This window comes from Xiphophorus hellerii, chromosome 6 (assembly GCF_003331165.1).
Source record: "Xiphophorus hellerii strain 12219 chromosome 6, Xiphophorus_hellerii-4.1, whole genome shotgun sequence".
In the NCBI taxonomy this organism is placed as follows: domain Eukaryota; kingdom Metazoa; phylum Chordata; class Actinopteri; order Cyprinodontiformes; family Poeciliidae; genus Xiphophorus; species Xiphophorus hellerii.
Window position 1 is genome coordinate 30,631,640 of NC_045677.1, and position 22,089 is coordinate 30,653,728.

The following is a 22,089-nucleotide window of genomic DNA, read 5'->3' on the forward strand; positions in this document are numbered from 1 at the left end:
AGAGGGTTTCTCGTCAACTTTATCCATTCATTGTCAATCCGATAATATTCAACCCTGCATAAACCACTGCAATGTTCACTGCAGACTGAAGATTCACTGCAGAATGATCACATGCAATCCAAACTCAAGATCACACCAACAGAATCGGGTCTCGGATATTTAAGATTAACAGCCACATAGAACCTGAGTATTCAGGAAGTGACCCAAAGACAGACGGAGGACAAAACAATACATGTTAGGTTGTCAGTCTGACCTGACAAACACTGAGAGGAGACAAACAATCCAAACTGGTGGACTAACAAAAAGAAAACCAAACTCTAAAAGGACAGCAGGAAGCAGTGATAAAACTGTAAAAACAAAAATACAGAAATCACTAAATGCTTATTAAATCACTTTAATCAAGTTGATCTAAAACACATTAAAACACTGAAGACCTGCACCTCTAAAATCAAACTAGATGTAGCAGATCTGGTGCAGTCCTACCAAAAAAACAAACAATATAAAAAACAAAATCATACAACTTAATCTGATTAAAAGAGACAAAAGTATAACCCTATCTGTAAATGTGCCTGTTAACATTCCTCCCCATCATTATGCATCTGCGACCCGACAACGTGCCAAAAAACCCCAAGAACAGAATCATTCCTTCAGCCTGTGAGGGTTGGACTGCTGTCCTGCAGTTTGGCTCAGTGATGGTTGAGTCTATTTCCTGTGTGGATTCCTGGCCAGAAAGAGGCTGAACATCAGAAGTTGCTTCTTCAGGAATACCAACCTCACCACTCTCAGCATCTGGTTGAATCTCAGATTCAGGCAAATCCACCATTTCCATCTCCCACCCCAATGTTTGTCTGCACATCTTCCAAACCGTTTTCTTGACAGCCGCCCACCCCGCTATTTTCAGGGACACTTCTGAGCTCGACCCAGTGGACCTGACGAAGGGGTCCTTCCTGACCCACAGGCGCTGTGGAGTACACTGCCCCTCGATCAGGAGGTGGGTCATAAAGTCCTGGTGATAATGATAATGATTTCTTCTACACCAGATTCTCCTTCCTGAAAATCTGGGGCAACATCCACATCCTGGTTTCTCTGAGCTGTTCTACTCTCTACTTTCTGGTTTACCATTTGATAAGCAGAATTGAGTGATTTTTGGTCAGGTTTCTTTTATTTACTTCAGCACAGCTCAGTTTTTAACAAGTTCTGTAGCTTTCTGTGTACTTATGAATCTGCTCCTTAGTCGGATCTTTTCGGGTCTGTTACCTCCTCTGGTGGCGTGGGGTGGTAATACAACTAATATAACTACACTAAATGAGAATAGCACAAAGTCTTGATTATTTATTATTAATGTTTCATTTTCATAAGGAGGTGGAGCTAATTAAATGACCTAAACAAAACCTGACAGTAAAGTGGTTCCAGGTTCTCCCGATGGCCGACCTGTTGAAACTTTGGCAAATCTGAAATCGTTTGGGTCGTTCCTGGACAGGCAGCTCAGCTTTGCTGAAAACACTGGCTGGATTTTTAAGAACTGTTCTCAGAGACTCCATCTTTTAGAAGACCCAGTGATCTTTGGGTTAGCCAACTAGAGCTTGTGTACAAGACAGTGTTGTGTTTTAACTTTTCACCTCCTCGGCTGGTTTGGTCACATGAGCTGCAGAATAACAGACAGGTAAAGAAAATATCAGGTAAATGGTGGTGAAACCAAAATCAACTCTGTCTCAACTGTTTGCTGAAAGAACATGAAAGATGGAAGGAATATTTCAGCAGAGAGCATCCGTCCTCTTTATTCATCACTTTGACCCTGTGAGCTCAGGAAGGAGTTACTGTTTTCAGTGTGTTCAGTGTGTGTGTGTTTAGAGTGTGTGTTCAGAGTGTGTGTTCAGAGTGTGTGTTCAGTGTGTGTGTTCAGTGTGTGTGTGTTTAGAGTGTGTGTTCAGTGTGTGTGTTCAGTGTGTGTGTGTTTAGAGTGTGTGTTCAGTGTGTGTGTGTTTAGAGTGTGTGTTCAGTGTGTGTGTGTTTAGAGTGTGTGTTCAGAGTGTGTGTTCAGTGTGTGTGTTCAGAGTGTGTGTTCAGTGTGTGTGTTCAGTGTGTGTGTTCAGTGTGTGTGTGTTTAGAGTGTGTGTTCAGTGTGTGTGTTCAGTGTGTGTGTTCAGAGTGTGTGTTCAGTGTGTGTGTTCAGTGTGTGTGTTCAGTGTGTGTGTGTTCAGTGTGTGTGTGTTTAGAGTGTGTGTTCAGTGTGTGTGTTCAGAGTGTGTGTTCAGAGTGTGTGTTCAGAGTGTGTGTTCAGTGTGTGTGTTCAGTGTGTGTGTGTTTAGAGTGTGTGTTCAGTGTGTGTGTTCAGTGTGTGTGTTCAGTGTGTGTGTTCAGTGTGTGTGTTCAGAGTGTGTGTGGCGTTAACTGGAGCAGATTAACGGGATGAGCTGCAGATTTTTCCTGTAATTCCAGCTGTGAACCTCGGATCTGTACAGAGACTCGTTAACGGGTCGGTTCTGGTCGGAGCAGAACCACAACTCACTGTGCTGAAGCGGATCCAGGATCAGTGGAATGTTCTGGTTATCCGTTTCCTGTCTCAAATGTTCGTGAGGTTCTGACCCAGCAGAACTGGTTCGGAACCGGGTCATTCTTGCTGGATCTGCGTCCTGGACTACAGAAGGATGAAGAGGCTCCGCCTCCTCGCCATCTTCGTCCTGGCCTTATGGGCGGAGCCAAGACGCTTCATGATGCTGACCTCTGAGGTTCTCCGAGAGACAGTCGGACCCAGTGGACCGGGTGGAGCCGATAGAACCGGCGGGCCGGTTCTGTTCTACCTCAGGAGGATGAGGCGGAGCTGGGTCTGGAACCAGTTCTTTGTCCTGGAGGAGGACGTCGGACATGAGCCTCAGTATGTGGGGAAGGTAAGACCAGAACCTCCCGAACCGGTTCTGAACAGGTCCGGAAATTGGTTCTGCCATGTTCTACATTTTGAGTCTGGATCCATGTTTGGTTTGGAGCTTGAGGTTCTGTCAGGTTCTGTTTTCAGTTCAGCAGAACATGATGGACAGAGTGAAACCACAATAGCAGCTCAGTGGTGCCACCCAGAGGCATGCTGGGAAACTCACTGATAGAAAGTATTATTTCAGATGGATGACCAGCGGACAGAAATACTTCAACAATAACAACAATGCTGCATTACTATTATCGGAGTAATGCATCCATGAGGAGATGGATGCGTCCATCCATCTCCTCCCTCTTATCTGGGGTTGCGGGGTCAACAGCCCAAGAAGGGAGGCTCAGACTTCCCTCTCCCCAGCTTCCGGGTCCAGTTCCTCCAGGGGAATCCCAAGGCGTTCCCAGCAGAGGAACATCTTCCCTCAAGGGTGTCCTTGTCCTGGAGGAGGACGCCTCCTTCTAGTGGGACCTGAACCAGGGAGGCATCCAGGAGGCATCCTGACCAGATGCCCCTCAACTGGCTCCTCTCGATGTGAAGGAGCAGCGGCTCTACTCTGAGTCCCTGGGGGATGACCGAGCTTCTCATCCTATCTCTGAGGGAGAGCCCAGACACCCTACAGAGAAAACTCATTTTGGCTGCTTGTATTCGCGATCTCGTTCTTTTGGTCATGACCCAAAACTCATGACCATAGATGAGGGTGGGAACGTAGATCGACAGGTAAATAGAGCCAGGCCAATCTATCTGTCAATCTTCCGCTCCATTTTCCCCCATTTATGAACAAGATCCCGAGATCCTCTCTGGCTGCAGTGCGCGCTCCCGACGCAGCCGGCAGAATTAGACCAGAACTCTGGCGAAGCGGACCAGACTCCGGTACTGGTCACACAGATACCCCGTACTCCTGAAGCGTCCCCCACAGGGCACCATGAAGGTTTCGGTCCAAGTCCACAAAGCTCATGTAGACCAGTTGGGAAAACTCCCAGAATCCTCCAGGATTAATATATATTAATGTCATTAATAATCAATAGTAAGAATAATTAATTCTTACTATTATTAATAATGCTATTATTATTAATAATAATGATAATAATGACAATAATATTGATTATTGTTGATCATTGTTGACAAGACATGCAGCGGCAGAACTGGGCCAACTGGTTTTGTGTTCTGGGCTAACTGGTCTCTTCCCCTGCAGCTCCACTCTGACCTGGACAGAGGGGAAGGTCAGGTGACGTACCACCTCAGTGGTGACGGAGCCATGTCCGTCTTCACCATTGATGAGCGGACCGGAGACATCCACGCCACCCGCAGGCTGGATCGGGAAAAGCAGGCGTCCTACGTCCTGCGGGCCCAGGTCCGGGACCGGACCAGCCAGCTGCTGCTGGAGCCCGAGTCCCAGTTCACCATCCGAGTCCAGGACGTCAACGACAACGCTCCCAGGTTCCTGGACGGCCCCTACGCCGCCAGGGTCCCGGAGCGGGCCCCGGCAGGTGGGTCTGGACCCGGTGCTGCTGGCTGCTCCGGTTATAGTTAGTGAGACAGTCTGCAGGGAGCAGAACCAGAACTTAAACTGGACCTGACCTGAATTCAACCTGAACCTGAAGCTTAGCAACCTGTCAGAAGCAGACAGCCTCGGAAAGAGACATGCTTTTATTCTGAAGGTCAGCTTAAACAGGCTTTCAATGAACAAGTCAGGCTTTTATAGTGAAAGGTTCTGTGACTCCAGAGCAAGGTGTGCTGAGGCTGCAGTGCTCTGAGCGGCCTCTAGGTGTCAGCGCTGTGTCTGTGTGCAGGAACGTCTGTGGTGACGGTGACGGCGACCGACGCCGACGACCCGACCTACGGAACCGCGGCCCGAATCGTCTACAGCCTCCTGCGGGGCGGGCCGTACTTCACTGTAGACCCAAACACAGGTAGGGCCTGGTTCTGACCCAGAATCTGGCTCTGATTGGTCCAGGTGTTGCTACCAGAACCCTTTGGTACCAGCCAGCAGGTTCTGTTGGTTCTAGAGGTTCTACAGGTAGAATGGGAGGCAGATCCTGTAGTTTTCACGGTTCACTCGTCTTTACAAGTCTCTGTCTTCCTGGTGGTTGCCTGTCGACCTTTGAACCCCGGCCTTCCAGGTGTGGTGCGGACCGCGCTGCCGGACCTGGACCGGGAGACTCAGGACCGGTACCAGCTGGTGGTCCAGGCCCGGGACTTGTTGGGTCGAAGGGGGGCTCTGTCCGGAACCACGGCGGTTACCGTGACGCTGATGGACGTCAACGACAACCCGCCGCGCTTCCCCCGCAGTGAGTTTGACCTTTGACCTCTGTGACCTCTGGACCAGCTCCTTGTGACGCCCCTCCGGTCCCACAGGGAACTACCGGTTCAGCATTCCGGAGTCGGTACCGGCACCGGCCGTGGTGGCTCGGATAAAAGCCATGGACCCGGACCTGGGTCAGAACGCCGAAGTGGAGTACCGGGTTCTGGACGGAGATGGACCTGGAACCTTCCGGGTTCTGACGGATCCAAACACACAGGAGGGTCTGCTGATGCTGCTCAAGGTACTGGATCTGGACCTGGTTCTAGTTTGGACCCGGTTCTGGTTCTGACCTGGTTTGTCCCCCAGGGGCTGGACTTTGAGATCCAGTCCAGCTATTTGCTGCGGGTGGAGGCGTCCAACCGGCAGACGGACGCTCGCTTCCTGCTGGCCGGTCCGTTCAGCGACGAGGTTCTGGTCCAGCTGCAGGTGGAGGACGAGGACGAGTCCCCCGTCTTCTCCGAGTCCGTCCGTCACCTGTCCGTGTCGGAGGATGCACCAGTCGGAACCAGGGTGGGCTCCGTGTCGGCCCATGACCCGGACCGGTCCAACAGTCCCATCAGGTACCAGTGGAGTGGACGGCTTCAGAACCCGCTCCGTCTCTCTGTCCACCTGTCCCTCCGTGTCCTTCTGTCTCCAGGTACTCCATAGACAGGAAGTCGGACATCGGGGGTTTCTTTGACATCGACAGCAGTTCCGGTACCATCAGAACCAGCAGGTTTCTGGACCGTGAAGTCAGAGTACAGCACAACATCACGATCATCGCCATGGAGACGTGTAGGTCACATGATGCGCAGAGTGGAGCCCCAATTGGCTGCCGACTGACAGGTGTGCTTGTGTTTGCAGTGGACCCGTCCCAGGCCGGCTCGGTTCTGGTTCTGATCTCTGTGACGGACGTAAACGACAATCCGCCGAGTTTTGCCGCTGAGTCACGGGCGTTGGTCTGCGAGGACGTCGGGCCCGGCCAGGTGAGTTCCACCTGGCCGGGCACTGCCGAGGAGTCGGATGACCTCTTGACCTCTGTGTCTCCTCCTGCAGGTCGTCGGGACGCTGAGCGCCGTGGATCCGGACGACCCCGAGGACGGACATCACTTCCTGTTCTCACTGCCTGCAGGAAGTGATGCGAACCTCAGCTTCGGCCTGATTGACAACAGCGGTATGGGCTCGGACTCTGGGTCGGAACCGGGCCGGGACTCTGGGTCGGAACCGGCTGCTGACTCGTTTCTCTGCTTGCAGACAACACAGCCTCGGTTCTGGCGCTGCAGCCCGGTCTGCGGCTGCGGGACCGACCCGTCCACCTGGTTGCTGTGGTGATCGCGGACGGCGGCCATCCGTCCCTCAGTAGCACCAACACGCTGACCGTCTCCGTCTGTCGCTGTGATCGCTATGGAAACCAGCGCCACTGCAGCCGGGACGAGCCGCGCCATGTTGCTGTGGCAACCGCCGCGGTCCTGACCGGCCTGCTCACATTCCTGGGTACTCAAAATGAAGCGTTCCGGTTGGGTCGGAACCAGACCGGACCGCTTCACTGTCTCCTTCCTCCCCAGGGGTTGCCATGGTAACGGCTGCGGTCAGATCCAGGCGACAGGAGGAGGAGGAAGATGAAGAGCGGGACGCCCAGGAGAATTTCGCCTGTTACGATGACGAAGGCGGCGGTGAGGAAGACACCAAGGCCTTCAACATGGCCGCCCTGAGACACCTGGACCGGCCTGACCCGACCGGCGGTTCCGCTGACCTGGAGGCCCGGAAGACCCAGCTGCTGAAGGCAAACCTGGACCCCACGGCGCCCCCTGCTGACTTTCTGTCCATGTCCTGGAATGGTGGCGGCTCGGCGGCGTGCTCCATCTGCTCCATCAGCTCCATCAGCTCCCCGGGCCCGGCAGAACCCGACCAGAACTTTTTGTGGGCCTCAAGGTTCTGGAGGCTGGTCGACCTCTATGAACCCAAAGGGGTGGAGCCTGAAGAGGACAGCTGATTGGATGGAAGGCAACCTCAGAACCTCAGGCAGAACAACCCGACTGGAACCAGTACCTGACCATGACGTCACCATCGTTGCCATGATGTTGCCATGACGACTCCTGTTTCCCTGCAGGTGTGCTAAGTTAATTTGAGAGTGTGATGTCATGTTGTGTCCTGCTAATTGTTTATGGCGTTGCTAGCTAGCTTTGCTATAAATGTTCTGAAATGTTTGATCCTGACACATTCAAATAAACACAAAAAAGTTTCTCCAAGTCCTCCAGTTTCTCCAAGTCCTCCAGTTTCTCCAAGTCCTCCAGTTTCTCCAAGTCCTCCTGTTCGGGTCCAGCTAGTCAGCCATGAGTGCTACCGAGTCGGTCATATTTAACCTCCTGATGTTCTGGATCCAGCAATGATCCAACGTCCTCCGCTTGGCTTCCTGGCTAAGGCTGTTAGCCGTCTGACCGGATCAGAACCGGATCAGAACCAGATCAGGGTGTGCTGTGGTGGTGTTAAGCACATCCCACGTAAAGAGGGCTCAGTTCTCGACTCGGATGTCGCAGGTTCGAGTCTCGGCCTGATGACCCAATAATGGCTTTTAAAAAAGGAACTGGATCAGAACCAGAACTGGATCAGAACTCACAAAGTGTGACTGATTTGGTTTGTTTTGTTCAATTTTTAGTTTTTTTTCTAGATCATATTTTATATTATGGATAAAACTTATGATGATTTAATGGAGTAAAAGTAAGTACACCCTGTAATCAGTTCTGGTGTTTCAGGTTCATGTTGCTGGTCAAACTGACCAGAACCAGGCTGCTAACCCGCCTTACTCAGGTTCTGTTGGGTCGTCCCAACAGAACCTGGTTCTGCTTACAGCCGGATGCTGAGGTCGAATCCGGTCCGATCCGGTCCGGTCCGGTCCGGTCAGCCTTATTGGGTTTTCAGTGGCTCGACCTGTCAGTGGAACCATCAGAAGCTGATGTTCTGACCCGTTTGGACCCAGAATGGTGGTTCTGTTCCAAAGCTGGAGCCGGACTCCTGTTGTTACTCCTGGTGTTGTGTTTCTGGAACCAAAGGTTCGGGAGGTTCCGAGTGCGTCGCAGCGGCTCCTCCAGGCCTGCAGGGGGCGGTACCGACCCAGTAACTCGATCAGCTCAGGAAGAAAAGCAGCGGAACCTTCGAGGACGTGTCGGAGTTTCCGGTTCTGTCTGAGCTGCTCCCCACGCCGGCCCGTTACCTGGTCCTGGTTCCGATCCTGGTCCTGGTTCCGGGTCCGGTCATCCTCCAGCGGCGTTTGGTTCCGGAGATGCGGGTGTGTGCGGGCCTGAGCGGGCCTTTGGTCCTGAGCCTGGTTCTGGTTCTGGTTCGGGGCTGGGAGGCGGACCTGGAGCTCCTGGACCTGGTAGAGGAGGTTTCGCAGAACTTCTACGAGTTCTTGCACCTGGACAAGGTGAGTCCGTCTCCATGCGACCCGGGACCGGCGCCACGTCACGGTCCTCTCCGGGTTCTGCTGCCAGCTGTCTGGGAAAGCCGAACCCACACAGAACCCGTCCGGGGTCTTGGAGGTTCCGGAGATTTCCCCTGGTCCTCCAGGCAGGAAGCCCAGGTTCGGGACTCGGTTCTGGAGAACAGATTTGGGTCCAGATGTTCTGGTCCGGTTCCAACAGCCGCGGAACCGCTAAAAACCCAGAAGCTCCGGAACATTTATTGTTACTATTGATATTATTATTGAACTAGTTACAAACGGCTAATAAAGCAGATAAAGTTTATTTCCAACAAACATCATCGCAAGTAGATTAATGATAAAATAGAAATTAAATTAAATTTAGTAGAAAAAAGACAAATTTAACTTGGCAGAGCTTCCAAAATAAAACCCAAACAGTTTTCCTCTTGAGCTGAAGGTCAGAGAACCGATGAGGTCAGAGAACCGATGAGGTCAGAGAACCGATGAGGTCCAGTCGGACCCAGATCAGTCAGATTTGTTCTGTACACTTCAAAGAGCTTCATCATAAAAACATAAAGTCAACAATCAAACTTCACATGAAGTCGAGTTCCTTCATTAAATTCATTAAGTTTCTAATAAAACTCTAACAGCAGCTTTTAGTCCAGATTTAAAGATCTCAGTGTTTCAGCTGGTTTACAGTTTTCTGAAAGTTTGTTCCAGATCTGTGGTGCATAGAAGCTGAATGCTGCTTCTCCTCGTTTGGTTCTGATTCTGATGCAGAGCAGAACCAGAACCTGAGGGGTCTGGAAGGTTGATCCAGCAGCAGCAGCAGATCTTTAATGTGTTGTGGTTCTGATCCGTTCAGTGGTTTATAAACTAACAGGATTTAAAGTTTATCCTCTGAGCTACAGGGATCCAGTGGAGGTTCTGGAGAACTGGGTTTATGTCTCTATCCTCCTGGTTCTGGTCAGAACTCCAGCAGCAGCGTTCTGGATCAGCTGCAGCTGGAGGATTGATTTGTTGGACGGAATCGATGCGACTGGATGAGTTTCTCTAGACTCACTGAGACATTAGTCATCTAGATGTTGTTCAGCTGATAGAAGGCGACTTTGTGACCGTCTTTATGTGGCTCTGGAGGGTCAGGTCAGAGGTCAGAGGTCATCACTCCTCCCAGATTTCTGGATGATCGCTGGTTTGAGTTGTAATAACTGCAGCTGTACATTGACTCTAGATCTGTAACTCTAGATCTGTAACTCTAGATCTATAACTCTAGATTGTTCTAGATATTAATAACTTCAGTTTCTGTTCAGGTAGATAAAGTTTTGTCTCATCCACACATTTATCTGTTCTCAGCATTTATTCAGTGACTGGATGGGGTCAAAGGTCACCTGGTGACATAATTTATTTCCTGTTATAACCTGAGCCAGTGGGAGCTTATAGATATTGAATCAGAGGATCCTAGGGTTGAACCTTGGGGAACCCCACATGTGACCTTTGACCTCTCATGAGAAGTTTCCAGTTGAAACAGAGAAATCCCAGTTCTTCATGTCAGATTCAAACCAGTTGAGTTCTGGACCGGAGAGTCCGACCCGACGGAGAGTCCGACCCGACTCTCCAGTCAGTTCAGTAAATTGATCAACACTGAGGTCCAACAGAACCAGAACCAGCTCTGTGGTTCTCCCACAGTCTGTATTTATATGGACGTCATTGAACACTTTGACTAGGCCGGTCTCTGTGCTGTGGTAACCATGGAAACCAGACTGGAAGGAGTCAAAGCGGCTGGTTTAGTTAGGAAGCTGTTTAACTGTTGAAGCTTTTTCAGCAACTGCTGATGAGTCAGAGGTCAGAGGTCGGCCTGTAGTGATTTTATCAGAGGTTTGATAACTGCTGGTTTCAAAGCCTGATGAGAGCCAAGAGTTACTATTTGGATCAGATCAGCAGCGACAGGCAGGACTTTGTTAAAGAAACGTTCTAGAGTTATAGATCTAGAACATCCAGACAGCAGGAACTGGAGCTTCACTGGCTTATTATTTCTTCCAGGGTTTTATAATTTAGTGGCTGAAATTGGGTCATTTTTCCTGCATTAGTTGTGTTTGGGTTCAGCTTTGGTTCTGGCTTTAGAGTGGATCTGCACATTAATCCTCAGATTTTCTGAATTTTCTCAGAAAAGAATCTGGAAAACTTGTTGCAGGCGTCAGATTGAAGTTCAGGAGGTTCAGTCACTGGAAGGTTTGTGATTCTGTGGACTGCTGCAGATAAAGCTGGAGTTTTGTTCATGATTTCATGACATCTGCAAAGAAAGCTTCCCTTTCATGTTTTAGTGCTGAGTGATAGTTACCTAGTCTCTTTATAGATTTCATAATAAACGTGAAGTTGAGTTTTACTCCATTTTCTTTCGTTGCTACAGCAGAGTTGTCTTGCAGATCGAAGTGTTTGTGCATTTCTCCTACCAGACACAACCTTCACTTCAGTGATATCTGAAACTTTAGGCTGAAAATCATCTACCAACTTATCTACATCATTACAGCTTTGGGGCGAGGAGGAAGACGTGTCAACGGGCCGACTGACTCGGATCCACAGAGAGGTTCTGTCTGGTTCACAGCCTGACGGTAAAAGCTGCTCAGCTGACCTCGGGGCTCTGGGTCGGATGGTTCTGATGGTTCTGGGTCATAACACCAGAATATTCTGGTCTCAGAACCGGGTCAGAACTCCTTCAGCTTTAATTCTTGCATCAATGCAGCTTTTCCTTCCACTCAACTTTCCACGAATATTCTAGGACTCTCTAGGCGCACTGATCCACTTTTCGCTTTCGATACCGATACCTGAGGCTTCGATCTGAGGAAACATTCATTTTTTTTCTAAAACACAGACATGAATGTTCTGAATTACAAATTTATTTGATAACTCTGCAGCAGTACAGCGCCACCAGCTGGTCAAACATTGAAAAACAACTTTATTCTGTTCAGTCTGTGCAGGTAGGGCACAGGTGTCAAACTCCAGTCCTCCAGTCCTGCAGGTTTTAGATGAGCTACAGCTACAAAACTCTGGAATGAAACGTCTTCATGACCTCCTCCTGGTGTGGATCGGTTCTCCAGAACCTTCATGACCTCCTCCTGGTGTGGATCGGTTCTCCAGAACCTTCATGACCTCCTCCTGGTGTGGATCGGTTCTCCAGAACCTTCATGACCTCCTCCTGGTGTGGATTGGTTCTCCAGAACCTTCATGACCTCCTCCTGGTGTGGATCGGTTCTCCAGAACCTTCATGACCTCATTATTCTATCCAGGTGCTGCAGCAGAGGCTCATCTAACAGTTGCAGGGCCTCGGGCCTCCAGGACTGGAGTTTGACCCCCTGAGTTACAGGAAGATGAATCATAAAGAAACTGAAACTGACAAAAATAATAGGTTGAATTTTTTGGTCAGACATGTAAAAAATAAACTGTAACAAAGCTTCTGCCAAATGCTTCAGAAAGTTCAGTTAGTGATGCCAAAATGAATGCCAAATAAAGAATAAATTAACATTTGTTTGTAGAAATATGCTTTTAGACCAGGGGTCTCAAACTCCAGTCCTCAAGGGCCGCAGTCCTGCAACTTCTAGATGAGCCTCTGCTGCACCACACCTGAACAGAATAATTAGCAAGGCTGGGAGAACTGGTCTACACAAGGAGGAGGTAATGAAGCCATTTCACTCCAGTGTTTTGTACCTGTGGCACATCTAAAAACTGCAGGTCTGCGACCCTTGAGGACTGGAGTTTGAGACCTGTGTTTTAGACGTTTTCAGCTTTGGTTCCATCTCCCAACAAGGCGGTGAGTTTCTGTCTCGTTAGCTGGCCGGAGAGCGTCGCAGAAGAAAACAATGAACCGAACATGTCGGCAACATTTCAACGTTAATAATAATTTTATTTTAGTTGGCCAACGTGGGCTGCAGCCATTAGCTACGCTACGTATCTTAAAAATGTTCTAAAACAATAAAAGCTCAGCAAGGAACTAACTGCTAAATATTCCTGCAGACATGAGTTCTTCCAAAGCTGGCGTCGTTTTCTTTCCACCCGTGTTTTTATGGTGATGCTCTCATTGCGAAGCATCTTTAAATTTTATAGTTTCATGACATCTAAATCAAACTCTGATCATGGTTAGCATAAGTGCGACAATATGAGCCATGAATATCTCAAGAGCTTCTCTGTTTATATTAAAACAAAAACCTTCATTTTGAATTTCTGGAGGCTTTTGTTTTGCCTCTGGCCACAGCGACTAGAAAAACCCCGATGGAGCACAACGTCACCCACAGCATAGAGCTAGACCCAATAGATCAGCCCTCATTGTCCCCCTGCAGGACGCGGCGGCAGCAGACATAAAGAAGGCGTACCGTCGCCTGTCTCTGACTCTCCATCCTGACAAGAACAAAGATGAAAATGCCGAGACGCAGTTCAGACAGGTGAGACGCAGTTCAGACAGGAAGGTGGACCCGACCTGCAGAACCAGAACCTCATGGTCTTCCTTGTCCGTCCTCAGCTGGTGGCCATCTATGAAGTTCTGAAGGACGAGGACAGACGGCGAAGGTGAGTCAGCCGAGGGACGCCCGTCCTCCCTGGAGGTCAGCGGGTCACCAGGTGTGTCTCTGCAGGTACGACGACATCCTGGAGAACGGCCTCCCCGACTGGCGGCAGCCCGTCTTCTACTACCGGCGCGTGAGGAAGATGAGCAACACCGAGCTGGGCTTCCTGCTCTTCCTCATCCTCACTGTGGGACACTACGCCGTCATCTGGTCCATCTACCTGGAGAAGCAGCTGGTGAGACAGCCAATCAGAGCAGAGCAGCGCTCAGACAGCCAATCAGAGCAGAGCATGTCATGTGACTTTTCCAGGATGAGCTGCTCAGTCGGAAAAAAAAGGAGAAGAAGAAGAAGCTGAGCTCCAGACCCGCCGAGGAGCTCAGGTATATCGGTCAGGACCGCTCCGACAGGTACAGCTGTGACATCACCATCGCCATAGTTTCCGTACTTCCCCTCTGATGTTGCTGCGTTGTTGCTGCAGGAGCCATGAGCGACCGCAATGGCAGGACATCCTCCCTCTGAAGCTCAGCATCTGGCTCTACCTGGCCCTCAAGAACCTGCCGCAAACCGTACAGGTAGCGGACCGGACCAGAACCTAGTTTGAGTGCAGGTCTTAGGATCATCATGGTCTTCATCAGAGCTCACTCTGGTTCTGGTCCAGGTTGCGGTCTCAGACCCGGTCTCTGTGTTCCAGGAGGTGAAGCGGTTCTACGAGGATTACCGGCAGACGAAGCAGGAAGCTGAAGCTGAACAGGAAGTTGCTCCAAGTAAACGTCTTTCTGTCCTTTTCTGTCCTGCCAGCAGGTGAAACCGCCGAGATCCACATCTCACTTTCAGGAAGCAGAAAGCTGCAGTACAGTAGCAGCTGCCTGGTTAAGGTTAGGGGTCAGGGGTCAGGGTTCACCCTCCCACAGTGAGGGTGAACCCTGACCCCTGACCCCTAACACGACAGGAAAACACAACTGAATATATTGGACAAGATTAAAACACATTGCAAGAGCTTAAAACCCATCCAGAACCTGATCCAGAACCCATCCAGAACCTGATCCAGAACCCATTCTGCCTCTGTACTGCCAGGAGAGAAACGGCCAAAGGTGAAGAAACCCAAGGTGGAGTTTCCGGTTTACGTCCCTCCAGAGACGCAGCAGAACTACGACCAGACGACGTCCATCGAGGACATCGAGGACCAGATGGACAACTGGCTGCAGGACGCCAAGGCTCCCAAGAAGAAGGTGAGACGTGATTGATGGACACTACAGAGACGGTTGTCCTCAGCCTGTCCCTCTGTCTTTCTGAGGACCTATTCGGTGACTCGGAATTACTCCAGCATTTTGGTGCCCACGTCTCTCGTGCCGCCCCTGTGCCTGGCCTGCAGTGCATGCCCTCTTTACTCTCCAGGAGTCCGGGTGGACGGAGGACGACCTGAGCCTCCTCAGCAGGTTGATGGTGAAATTTCCTGGAGGGACTCCGGGCCGCTGGGAGAAGATTGCCCAGGAACTCGGACGATCTGTTCCCGCTGTGAGTCTGAGGCCGTTTCCAGAAGAAATCACTGGGCCCATAGTCCAGGGGAACCTGGTCCCGGTTCCCCTGGACCGGTATGGGTTCCGGTCCAAGCCCATTTGTAGTGGATTCGGTTCTACATGTGTTGCTGACCTGAATCGTTTTTCCCTCTGCAGGTGACGACCAAAGTCAAACAGATGAAAGACAATGTGAACCAAACCTCAGGTACCTCGGTTCTGTTCTTCAGCTCCTGGAATTTGGGTTTATTTTGGGTTCTGCTGTGACACTAAGGTCCAACTGAGACAGTTTCAGGTTCCCTCAATTTGAGGTTCTGTTGTTCTTCAGATCTGGTTCTACCCAGCAGAACTCTGATGGAACTTCTGTTCTCTCATGTTCTAGCTCTAGTCAAACTCTCAGATTTAAAGTCTCCTCCACTTCCTGTGAGGTCATTTCCTGTGGATGACATCATCACTCAGAGAGTGGGTGGGGCCAGTGAAGAGGAGGAGGAGGAAGAGGAGGAGGAGGAAGCTGCCCTGGTGCTCCGAAGGAGGAAAAAGAAGAGTTCCTGTACAGACGGTTGGGAGGGGAAGGTCCGCGGCCGGCGGCAGAAGGACTTTGACCCGGCGGCGGCGGTGGAGGAACAGGAGGAGGCGGAGCTTCAGGAGAATATGGCCGTCTGGACGCAGAACCAGCAGAAGCTGCTAGAACTGGCCCTGCAGCAGTTCCCCCGCGGAACCACAGAACGCTGGGACCGGATCGCCAAGGTGGTCCCCGGAAAGACCAAGGTGAGACAACCCGGTTCTGGTCCCCTCTGTGTTCTGGTTCTGACCCGGTTCTGGTTCCAGGAGGACTGCGTGACCCGGTGTAAGATGCTGGCTGAACTGGTGAAGAAGAGGAAGCAGCTGAAGAGCTGATGAGCTCTGGCTCCGCCCCTTCCTGCTGCTGCCAGATGATTGGCCTAATGGTTCTGGCTCACCTGCCCAGGTGTACCGGTACCAGAAGGTCACCTGACCTCAAGTGCCTTACATCGTTCAGCATGTTGCCAATCAATAATCAATACTCAGTATTTATTGTTCCCTTCAGTTTTTATTGTTTGTTTCCAAATAAACATTCAGTCATCATCGGCTTGCTGTCTGTATGTTCTGAACCCGGTTCTGTTCTGATCCGGTTCTGAACACGATTTGCTTCAAACCCGGTTCTGTTCTGAACTTTAGGTCATCAGAGATGAGAGCAACATGTCAGTGTGGGATCATGAATCTGTTACTGTTTGAAATGTGTTCATTAAGTAAAAATGAACTTTACTATAAAAATCAAACCGGATGTAAAACCACAGACAATCTCGCTGTTTCCTATTTTTCTTCTTCTGTGTTTTATTGGCGGATGGCAACCAATGTAAGGTGCATTTACCGCCACCTACCAGACTGTCACTGTTTCCTCTTTTCCTGTCTTTGCTTTTATTTTGAAAATCCTACCGGTAGTGACCTGTGATCCTGCCAGCTGAGTCGTGCAGCGTCATAACATTAGCATCTAGCACCGGCGGTTCGGAAGGAACTTTTGACGTTATCAACGCTACCTGCTCGGCTTTAAACGACGAGCCAGAACCGGAACCGAGCTTCCAATCCAAGAACAAGGTGAGTCTGCCAGCTTTACCTGGAGGGCTCAGTCCGGCCAGAACCCGGACAGAACCGGTCAGGTTCATCTTGTGGGTTTTCAGTGGATTCTGTTCATTTCTGGGTCGGTTCTACAAGGAGATGGGTTCTGTTCTGTTGGTTTTGGGCTCCAGCTCGTGAAAACCCGATGCTCTCTGCAGACCAATAACCCCGGAACATTCAAGTTCAGTTCAGATTCGGCTCTTAGAACCGGGTCTGGGCTCCTTTTGCCTGAATCACTGCGGCTTGACGTTCTCCTGACGTTCTGAAGGTCCAGGTTGATTTGGTTCTGGTGTCGCTACTGATAATACGGCATAGGTTCTGGCCGGCCCGTTTGCAAGTGTTACCATGGTGACTAGAACAGGTTTGGTACAGGTGTTACATCAAGATCGGTGACCACTGCCAATTAAATATTGTTGTAAATACACTGATGGTGGTGAAGACATAATCACACTCTGACATAATCTACAGGCCCGGACAGTAAAGTCACGGATTATTATGGCATCAAAATGTGTGACCAGTGTCAATTTGGCTACCTGAGGGATAAATGTGCTTATAAGTGTGGCAGAAACCTTCAACATCGTGTTAAAAACTACCTGAGCATTTAGAATCGTTTCTTAATCGTTTAACGATTTATTAAACGGCCACAGTTGGTCTATATATTTTAATGACGGCACACATTCAGTGCGATGGTCAGTCAAACAGTTTACAGAGTCAAATATGAATTTCTCTGTCGATGCGACGGTAATAAAGGAGCCATTAAGTTTACAATCCCAGCTGTATCACGATTCTGAAGTTGGTTTCCGATTCAGAAATGGCTAAAGGGCGATTCCACCTAATTTTTCACTACCTTCAGGCATCTTTAATCGACTCTAGTTTAAAAACTACAACACCTAGACTCTTCAAACCAGCACTGCATTATTCTGCTCTAAGAGCAGAATATTTAGAATCATGTTTGGGATTCGTGAAACCTTTATCTGATTTGTGAAACGTCAACAAAGGGCAATTTCACCACTTTTTTGTCTTGGTCCCATGAGAACTGCTCTAATTCCAAATCTACAACACCTAGACTCTTCACAAAACTTGGACTAAATTATTCTCAACTAGTAGCAGAATATTTAGAACCATGTTTGTGATTTGTGAAACTTTTATCTGATTTGTGAAACTTCAATAAAAGGGCCATTTTTACCCTTTTTTGCATGTAGCTCATATTAGATCTTCTCTAATTCCAAAACTACAACACCTAGACTTTCCAAACCTGGACTGGATTATTCTGCTCTAATAGCAGAATAATCCAGTCCAGGTTTGGGATTTGTGAAACTTTTACGGGATTTGTGAAACTTCACTAAAGTTTAGATTATTATTCACACTTGTTCCATGCAGTTTTTTTCAAATTCAAATTAAATTCTTTTTTTTAAATTTTTTTTACCCCTCCAGGGGGTCTTTTGTGGGCTCTAGTGTCCCTTATATGATAGTAGGCTGACAGGAAACAGGGAAGGAAAGGGGGGAAGACATGCGGCAAATGTCGTCGGGTCCGGGAGTCGAACCCGCGATGGCCGCGTCGAGGACTCAAGGCCTCCAAATATGGGTCGCGCTAACCGCTACGCCACCCTTGCACGCCCCAAATTCAAATTAAATTCTAATTCAAAACCACTTTATTAATCCCAAAGGGAAATTAAATATTGGTGTAACTCATTAATTCTTCAGAGAGTTATTGTAGATGGTGATGGCTGTTGGAAGGAAAGATCTTCTGCAGCGATCTGTTAAGTGAAGTGAAGTTTCACAGATCAGAAAAAAGTTTCACAAACATGGTTCTAAATATTCTGCTACTAGTTGAGAATAATTTAGTTTAAGTTTGAAGAGTCTAGGTGTTGTAGATTTTAAACTAGAGATGATTAAAGATGCGGATGGTAGTGAAAAATTAGGTGGAATCGCCCTTTAGCCATTTCCGAATCGGAAACCAACTTCAGCTTCGTGCTGTATCGGTATTTACGTAGTTTACGTAAATACTCTTCTTCTCGCTGATCTTCAAGACGTACCTGCGCTCTATCGCCCTCTGTGCTCACAGAAAATGATGGGTCACAGATTTTAATGCAACACTTGTTCGGAGCCGGACTCAACAACAGTTCTGGTTGTCCTGGAAAGCACGTGGTCCACACTGATGACTGGAGCGGAACCTCTCTGCAGCTTCTGGACTGGTACCCGCCCAGCCTGGCCTCTGTCAGGCTGCAGGTAGCTCTCCACCGTCAGCCTGTGAGTGAATGGATGAATGGGTGAATGACTGTAGAAGCTTTGGGTTCCTTTGGACTTGATAATAGAATAGAAGTACTTTATTCATCCCAGCAGGGAAATTACTTCGCAGTTACAGCATAGAGACAAGACACAATAACAACTACCACTGAGTAGTAGTTGTAGATAAAATAAAATATAAAATGCTATGAATTGTAAAATATGAAATGCTGTTAATATAAAAGCAGCTTAGAGCAGTCCTTGCAAAGATTCAAAAAATGCAGATACAGTATGTATATGTAAATATATGTACAGTAAGTGTGCCACAGTGCAGTTGTGCAAAATCGGACTGATTAGTGCAGAACAATGATTTAGCTTTTATTGTACAGTGAGATGGCCTGTGGCAGGAAGGATTTCCTGTATCTGTCCCTACGACAGCGGAGCTGGAGCAGTCTATGTGAGAAGGTGCTCCGCTGTCTGTCCACTATGTGGTGGAGAGGGTGCTGTTTATTGTCCATAATAGACAGAACCTTCTTCAGTGTCCTCCTCTCCACCACAGTTTCCAGGGACTCCAGCCTTAGTCCCAGTACAGAGCCAGCTTTCCTGATGATTTTGTCCAGTCTATTAGAGTCGCTGGCTCTGATGCTGCTTCCCCAACACACAGCAGCAAAGAAGATGGCGCCGGCAACAACACTGTGATAAAAGGTCTCCAACATCTTGCTGCACACTTTGAAGGATCTCAGCTTCCTTAAAAAATAGAGTCTGCTCATCCCCTTCCTGCACACAGCGTCAGTGTTAGATGCCCAGTCCAGTCTGTTGCCGATTACAACTCCCAGGTATTTGTAATCCTCCACCTCCTCCACCACTTCCCCTTTGACCTTTAGTGGCCGTGAAGGTGTCTTCTTCCTTCTGAAGCCAATCACCATCTCTCTGGTCTTACTAATGTTGAGCCTCAGGTGATTCTGCTCAGACCACTCCACAAAGCCGTCCACCAGTGTCCTGTACTCCCCCTCCCCTCCATCCCCTATACACCCGACAACCGCTGAGTCATCAGAAAACTTCTGTAGATGACATGACTCAGAGTTGTACTGGAAATCAGTGGTGTACAGGGTGAAGAGAAAGGGAGAAAGCACAGTTCCCTGTGGAGCTCCTACGTCACTGACCACCACATCAGACAGGACACTGCCCAGACGGACAAACTGTGGCCTGCCTGTCAAGTAGTCAGTAACCCAGGAGATCACTGAGTCGTCGACACCCATCCTCCGCAGCTTCTCACCCAGCAGCAGAGGCTGGATGGTGTTGAAGGCACTGGAGAAATCAAAGAATGTGATTCTCACAGTGTCTCCTCCACCATCCAGGTGCGACAGTGCTCATTGCAGCAGGAAGATGACGGCATCGTCCACTCCTAAGTGGGGCTGGTAGGCAAATTGCAGGGGGTCTAGAAACGTCCTCACCTGAGGCCTCAGCTGGGCCAGGACCAGTCTCTCCATGACCTTCATCACATGAGATGTGAGAGCGACTGGTCTGTAGGAAGGAGCTATACAAAGCCATTTATCATAATGTGGTTCTGAGTAGTCCGGTACCAAGAGGTTCTGCGGATCAGTACCACCCTCTTGATGTTTCCAGTCAGTAGCAGGTTCTGGACCGCCATCCCACCCTAATATTTCTCTGGTTCTGCTTCTGACCCATGGTTCTGGAAACCCAGTCCGACCTCTGAAGGTTTTGTTTTATTTCTGATTCCTGATATGATTTCAATATAATAAACTTTACCTGGAAATAAGTTCTGGTTCTGACTCGGAAGGTCCAGCAGAAAATTTCTAGAGAGGTGAAGGGTCCTGATAAGAACAGCTGATCCAACTGTTGATCAACCAGCTCCAGGTCATCTGTGAACAGAACCCATAAGATCGGGTCAGCGGTCCGGTTGCTGGTCTCTTGAGTTGATCCAAGGTCTGGTTCTGTCCCCAGGTGTGATGCAGCAGACATGTCCCTTCAGGCCACGCTGCGGGACCGGATCAGCTCGGCCCAGGCGCTGCTGCAGCGGGCGGAGCATCTTTGTCCGGGGGTCGAAGGTCACCAGAAGCTGTGCGGCAAGCTGCGGTCCGAGCTGCGCTTCCTGCGGCGGGTGGAGGCCGGAGAGCTGCAGGTGAAGGAGTCTCACCTGCACAGCACCAACCTCACCCACCTTACTGCCATCGTGGACTCAGCGCAGGACTTGGAGGACGTTGTGGCATTGTTGCACGTCTTCAGCTACCGGGACGCCGCCGGACGCCGCCGCACACTTGTGGTGGACGTGGTGGCAGACGCGGGACTCACCTGGGTGAAGGCGGTGGGCCGCAAGGCGGAGGCGCTGCACAACATCTGGCAGGGGCGGGGCCAGTACGGAGACAAGAGCGTGGTGCGGCAGGCGGAGGACTTCCTGTTGGCCAGCCGCCAGCTGCCCGTCAACTACCGCCACCCCCGCGTCGTATTCGCCTTCTACAACGGCTTGTCCAGCCCCATGGCCGACCGGCTGCGGCACCTGGGCGTGGCGGTGAGGGGTGACATCGTGGCTGTGAGGGTGGAGGAAGAGGAGGAGAAGGATGAGGAAGAAGTGGAGGAAGAGGAGGAGAAGGATGAGGAAGAAGTGGAGGAAGAGGAGGAGAAGGATGAGGAAGAAGTGGAGGAAGAGGAAGAGGAGGCCGACCCAGATGACCCAGAGGGGGAGCTGGCGTCTGGCTTGACCCGGGTGCAGCGTGGCACGGTGCTGGCTCACCTGGCATTCCCGCTGCCGCCGCCGCCGCCAGAGGAGTGTGGGCGGGTCAACCTGGACATCACCACGCTCATCGCCTACGTGTCGGCGCTCAGCCACGGCCGCTGCCACTTCAGCTTCCGGGAGCCAGTTCTGACAGAGCAGGCTGCCCAGGAGCGCCGGTGGCCGGTTCTGCCCAGCCTCGATGCCTTCATGGCGGGCAAGCAGCTGTTTGCCTGCCGTGCTGCCGTGACCGACTTCCGCGCCATCCTGGACACGCTGGGCGGGCCGGGCGAGAAGGAGCGCGCTCAGACGTTGCTGGCCCGCCTGCACCTGGTGGATGACCAGCCGTCGGAGCGCAGCCGCCGCCTCACGCCCAGCGCCAAGGTCAACCGCCGGTCGCTCGCCATCTTTGGTACCGGAGATTTCCTGAGAGCCGTCACCATGACAGCCAACAGCTGCTTCGTCAGGGCGGCCGCCAATCAGGGCGTCCGCTACAGTGTGTTCATCCACCAACCCAGAGCGCTGACTGAAGGCAAGGAGTGGAGGGCCACGCCCATCTGAAGAGGCCACGCCCACCTTCACCGGGGCTGATGGGGGTTGTCGTTTCTAAACTGTTTGGAATGTGATTGGTCAACTGAGATCTGCATGTTTCTGTTCAAATTAGATCAATAAAGATTTAGTTTACATGTCACAGGAAGTCACCTGGATTCAGTCCTTTCAGAATAAAAGTCAGTTTTAGCATTATGATTTGGAGTGAAAACAGGTTCTGATTCTGTTTGTTTTCATCTCGACCCTGTAAGCATCCTCA

At 50.1% G+C, this 22,089-nt stretch overlaps 3 protein-coding genes and 1 long non-coding RNA gene across 8 annotated transcripts; all 4 read left to right on the plus strand.

Annotated features, from left to right (window-relative positions):
* Positions 1–4,040: 4,040 nt before the first annotated feature.
* On the plus strand, positions 4,041–7,448 carry LOC116721207 (cadherin-7-like; the record flags this gene model as incomplete). The annotated part of the gene is made up of 10 exons (XM_032564786.1): positions 4,041–4,410; positions 4,714–4,833; positions 5,044–5,211; positions 5,279–5,466; positions 5,532–5,785; positions 5,863–5,999; positions 6,069–6,190; positions 6,261–6,378; positions 6,459–6,698; positions 6,770–7,448. Coding segments are annotated over 10 exons (2,145 nt in total), but the record flags the coding sequence as incomplete, so codon positions are not given.
* Positions 7,449–8,327: 879 nt separating this feature from the next.
* On the plus strand, positions 8,328–15,797 carry dnajc1 (DnaJ (Hsp40) homolog, subfamily C, member 1). 2 transcript variants are annotated; one of them, XM_032566003.1, is made up of 12 exons: positions 8,328–8,628; positions 12,954–13,055; positions 13,133–13,179; positions 13,245–13,410; positions 13,485–13,582; positions 13,654–13,747; positions 13,834–13,939; positions 14,250–14,404; positions 14,571–14,690; positions 14,849–14,897; positions 15,072–15,457; positions 15,518–15,797. In XM_032566003.1, the coding sequence occupies exons 1-12, from the start codon at positions 8,485–8,487 to the stop codon at positions 15,584–15,586; spliced, it is 1,536 nt and encodes a 511-aa protein (XP_032421894.1). In that variant the 5' UTR covers positions 8,328–8,484; the 3' UTR covers positions 15,587–15,797. The 2 variants fall into 2 exon arrangements, with proteins under 2 accessions (XP_032421894.1, XP_032421893.1); XM_032566002.1 differs by having other exon boundaries at positions 8,331–8,628; positions 13,867–13,939.
* LOC116721960 (uncharacterized) lies at positions 8,635–9,234 on the plus strand. The gene is made up of 2 exons (XR_004339693.1): positions 8,635–9,079; positions 9,114–9,234. It is a non-coding gene; the product is annotated as an uncharacterized LOC116721960 (long non-coding RNA).
* Positions 15,798–16,130: 333 nt separating the features above from the next.
* On the plus strand, positions 16,131–21,972 carry c6h7orf25 (chromosome 6 C7orf25 homolog). Of its 4 annotated transcripts, XM_032566005.1 has the most exons (4): positions 16,132–16,303; positions 18,390–18,553; positions 20,516–21,122; positions 21,180–21,972. In XM_032566005.1, the coding sequence occupies exons 2-4, from the start codon at positions 18,483–18,485 to the stop codon at positions 21,840–21,842; spliced, it is 1,341 nt and encodes a 446-aa protein (XP_032421896.1). In that variant the 5' UTR covers positions 16,132–16,303; positions 18,390–18,482; the 3' UTR covers positions 21,843–21,972. The 4 variants fall into 4 exon arrangements, with proteins under 4 accessions (XP_032421895.1, XP_032421896.1, XP_032421897.1 ...); XM_032566004.1 differs by having other exon boundaries at positions 16,131–16,303; positions 20,516–21,972; XM_032566006.1 differs by lacking the exon at positions 18,390–18,553 and having other exon boundaries at positions 16,133–16,303; positions 20,516–21,972.
* Positions 21,973–22,089: the final 117 nt, after the last annotated feature.

Bases quoted from the DNA above. Each gene is read 5' to 3' on its own strand.
- dnajc1 (XM_032566003.1), top strand. From the start codon at position 8,485: ATGCGGGTGTGTGCGGGCCTGAGCGGGCCTTTGGTCCTGAGCCTGGTT. The intron at 14,405-14,570 runs GTGAGACGTGAT...TTTACTCTCCAG, and splicing joins CCAAGGCTCCCAAGAAGAAG to GAGTCCGGGTGGACGGAGGA. The intron at 14,898-15,071 runs GTACCTCGGTTC...CTCATGTTCTAG, and splicing joins CAATGTGAACCAAACCTCAG to CTCTAGTCAAACTCTCAGAT.
- c6h7orf25 (XM_032566004.1), top strand. From the start codon at position 18,483: ATGACTGGAGCGGAACCTCTCTGCAGCTTCTGGACTGGTACCCGCCCA. The intron at 18,554-20,515 runs GTAGCTCTCCAC...TTCTGTCCCCAG, and splicing joins TGGCCTCTGTCAGGCTGCAG to GTGTGATGCAGCAGACATGT.